Source organism: Otolemur garnettii, unplaced genomic scaffold, assembly GCF_000181295.1.
Source record: "Otolemur garnettii isolate 467f Iridium unplaced genomic scaffold, OtoGar3 scaffold00078, whole genome shotgun sequence".
Classification (NCBI taxonomy): Eukaryota; Metazoa; Chordata; class Mammalia; order Primates; family Galagidae; genus Otolemur; species Otolemur garnettii.
The window spans coordinates 1,129,774-1,132,036 of record NW_003852473.1 but is presented as its reverse complement, the minus strand read 5'-3'; the positions used below and the strand labels follow the sequence as shown (position 1 = coordinate 1,132,036).

Here is a 2,263-nt window from a genome sequence, read left to right as displayed (position 1 = left end):
TATAGGCGCTGAGCCTGCATACGTGTTTTAAAGCGACTTGGACTCGATGGGAAATCTGGCGGGGTTTTCACTGCATTAGTACATTTGTGTGGGCTCCCATCAGAGGAGTAGCTCTGAGGAGTTCCCCTTGGACTCGCAAGAAGAGTCTCCTTCCCACCGAGTTTCTTTGCTCCCTGTATAATTACCCCTGTGAAATGCAGTCCTAAGCCCCGGCTTCCCTCTCTTGCCGTTAATGTCACTCCTGTTGTCGGCACATGTGACTGGCTGGCAAAGCACTGTGGGATGAGTCCAGTTCTTGTTCCAACCCACCCTCAGTAACCGGCCAGCAATCAGCATCCAGGTTCTGGTCAGCGGCCAAAGCGTCTGTCTGAGCGCTCACAGAAGTCAGAGCGTCTCATTCCAGCCTGGCTGCCTTCACCTGGGATGATCATATTGTTTCCATCTGTCAGAATTTCTTCTAGGTCAGATTGACATTAAATTGTCTTTTTAATTCGTGGATTTTAGACAAAATGGTTAGTGACTAATTTATAAAATATGATTCAAAAAGGTTGAGAAAACTGGTTACCTTCTCACTGGCTGAGACTGTAACTTGGTTCTGGGCTTCCTGGTTCTCGGATATCCAGTTCCTGCGGGCCATTTCTTCCCATTCTGCTTGCATCTTATCCCAAAACTCTGTATCTGACTGGGAGACAGGAAAAGCAAAGAGTGATTTCAGAACAGGCTACACTGTCTGATTCATTCCCGCAGAGACAGTTTTCCTAGCAGATCAAAGTGAGTTGTGAGGAGGAGAAAATGTTCTAACTGCCACATCCGACGATACTCGCGGTTGAAGAGCTTCTGGAGGGTACTCGGCGGCCAAGTGTTGACACGGATTAGCTGTGCCTTTCTCTAGCAGGAAAATAACAACCGCCTGATGGACTAGATGCTGGATTCAGCACTTTTCTGTACCTTCTGAATTTTCTATGGTGAGCATACTTTGCTTTTATAATAAAAAAAAAAATCCAATGTACTCCATACTAATATGAAACCAATATATAAATCATTACATGCTCGTATGAACAATAAAACACAAATACAGTCTAGTATGGAGCTAGGGAGGAGGAGGATGCCTGGCAGAAGGAGGGAGGGCACGTGGAGGGGTCTCACGACTGTGCACCTCATGAGGGCGCATAACACGCCCCCCCCCCACCGTGAGGAGTTCTTACCCTGCAAATGAGAACAATGTAACCTAAAAATTTGTACCCTCATATTAACTGGAAATTTAAAAAGGTTAAAAACATCAACAAAGAAAAACAAATTATTTTTCTTTTTAAAAAAATACTATGAAATCTGCAGATAATTAAATACTCATGGGTTTGAAGAGATTTTAGAGGACTCTTTTTCTTAAAAATAGCTTTCAAAGATGGAGGTTTAACTTGGCTGCGTTAGAAGTGAAGAAAAATCTATCAAGTGAATTTTACGTTTACTGACTTACATCCCCACTGGGGGGCGTGAGAGGCCAGTGACTGCACCGGCTTCCTCAGGTAGGAAATTCCCCTCGCAAGAGTCCTGGGAAGTGAGAGCATATTAGAAGTCTCCTGCATGAAGGAATGAGATTTCATAGCGTGCACCTCTGAATTACAAAAGGATGTGTCGCCATTCCTGTGGTTTCAAATTAGTGCCACAGATGCAAAACTAAGACTTCTGTGGAAAACAGACAGACTCTCCACTTGAGACAGGCCGCCTGGGCTCTCATTCAATGAGATACACCAGGACTTACTGCTACCACTTAAAGTAGTTACTGCTGACTAATTAAAGTGCAGAGCACAGTTGTCATTTAATTACAGAAGACTACTTTTAGCATAATCAATTTCCATCTTGCCTCAGAATAATCCAGACTTCATTCACGCAGCTGCAATTAACACTGCGTTCCCCCCCATTTTAAATCAATTTTAGAGAAACCTGAAATAGTTGAATTTTAAACATTTTAGATAAGCTCAGGTGGATTTTATTTATGAATGATTTTCCTAGCAGTTCTAAGATTTTGGTAGATTGTTTTTTATACTCTACATGTTAACAAGTTATCTGATCATATCAGAAATGAACTATTATTTGCAATTCATTTCCAAGAATAACTTTCTGATGGTAACAATAGTACATCTTGGCTCAGGGCCTGTGGCTCAAGTGGCTAAGGCACCAGCCACATACACCTAAGGTAGTGGGTTCAAATCCAGCCTGGACCCGCCAAACAACAATGATGGCTGCAACCAAAAAAAAAAAAAAA

General features: G+C 42.6%; 1 protein-coding gene across 10 annotated transcripts in view; it reads right to left on the bottom strand.

Moving 5' to 3' along the window:
* PEX5L (peroxisomal biogenesis factor 5 like) overlaps nt 1-2,263 on the bottom strand; it is a 186,581-nt gene that overhangs the window by 15,496 nt on the left and 168,822 nt on the right. For all 10 annotated transcript variants that reach the window (XM_012807913.1, XM_003794273.2, XM_012807912.1 and 7 more), the window contains one exon: nt 566-682. In XM_012807913.1, coding sequence (XP_012663367.1) covers nt 566-682 — 117 coding nt within the window. The remainder of the gene's footprint in view (nt 1-565; nt 683-2,263) is intronic.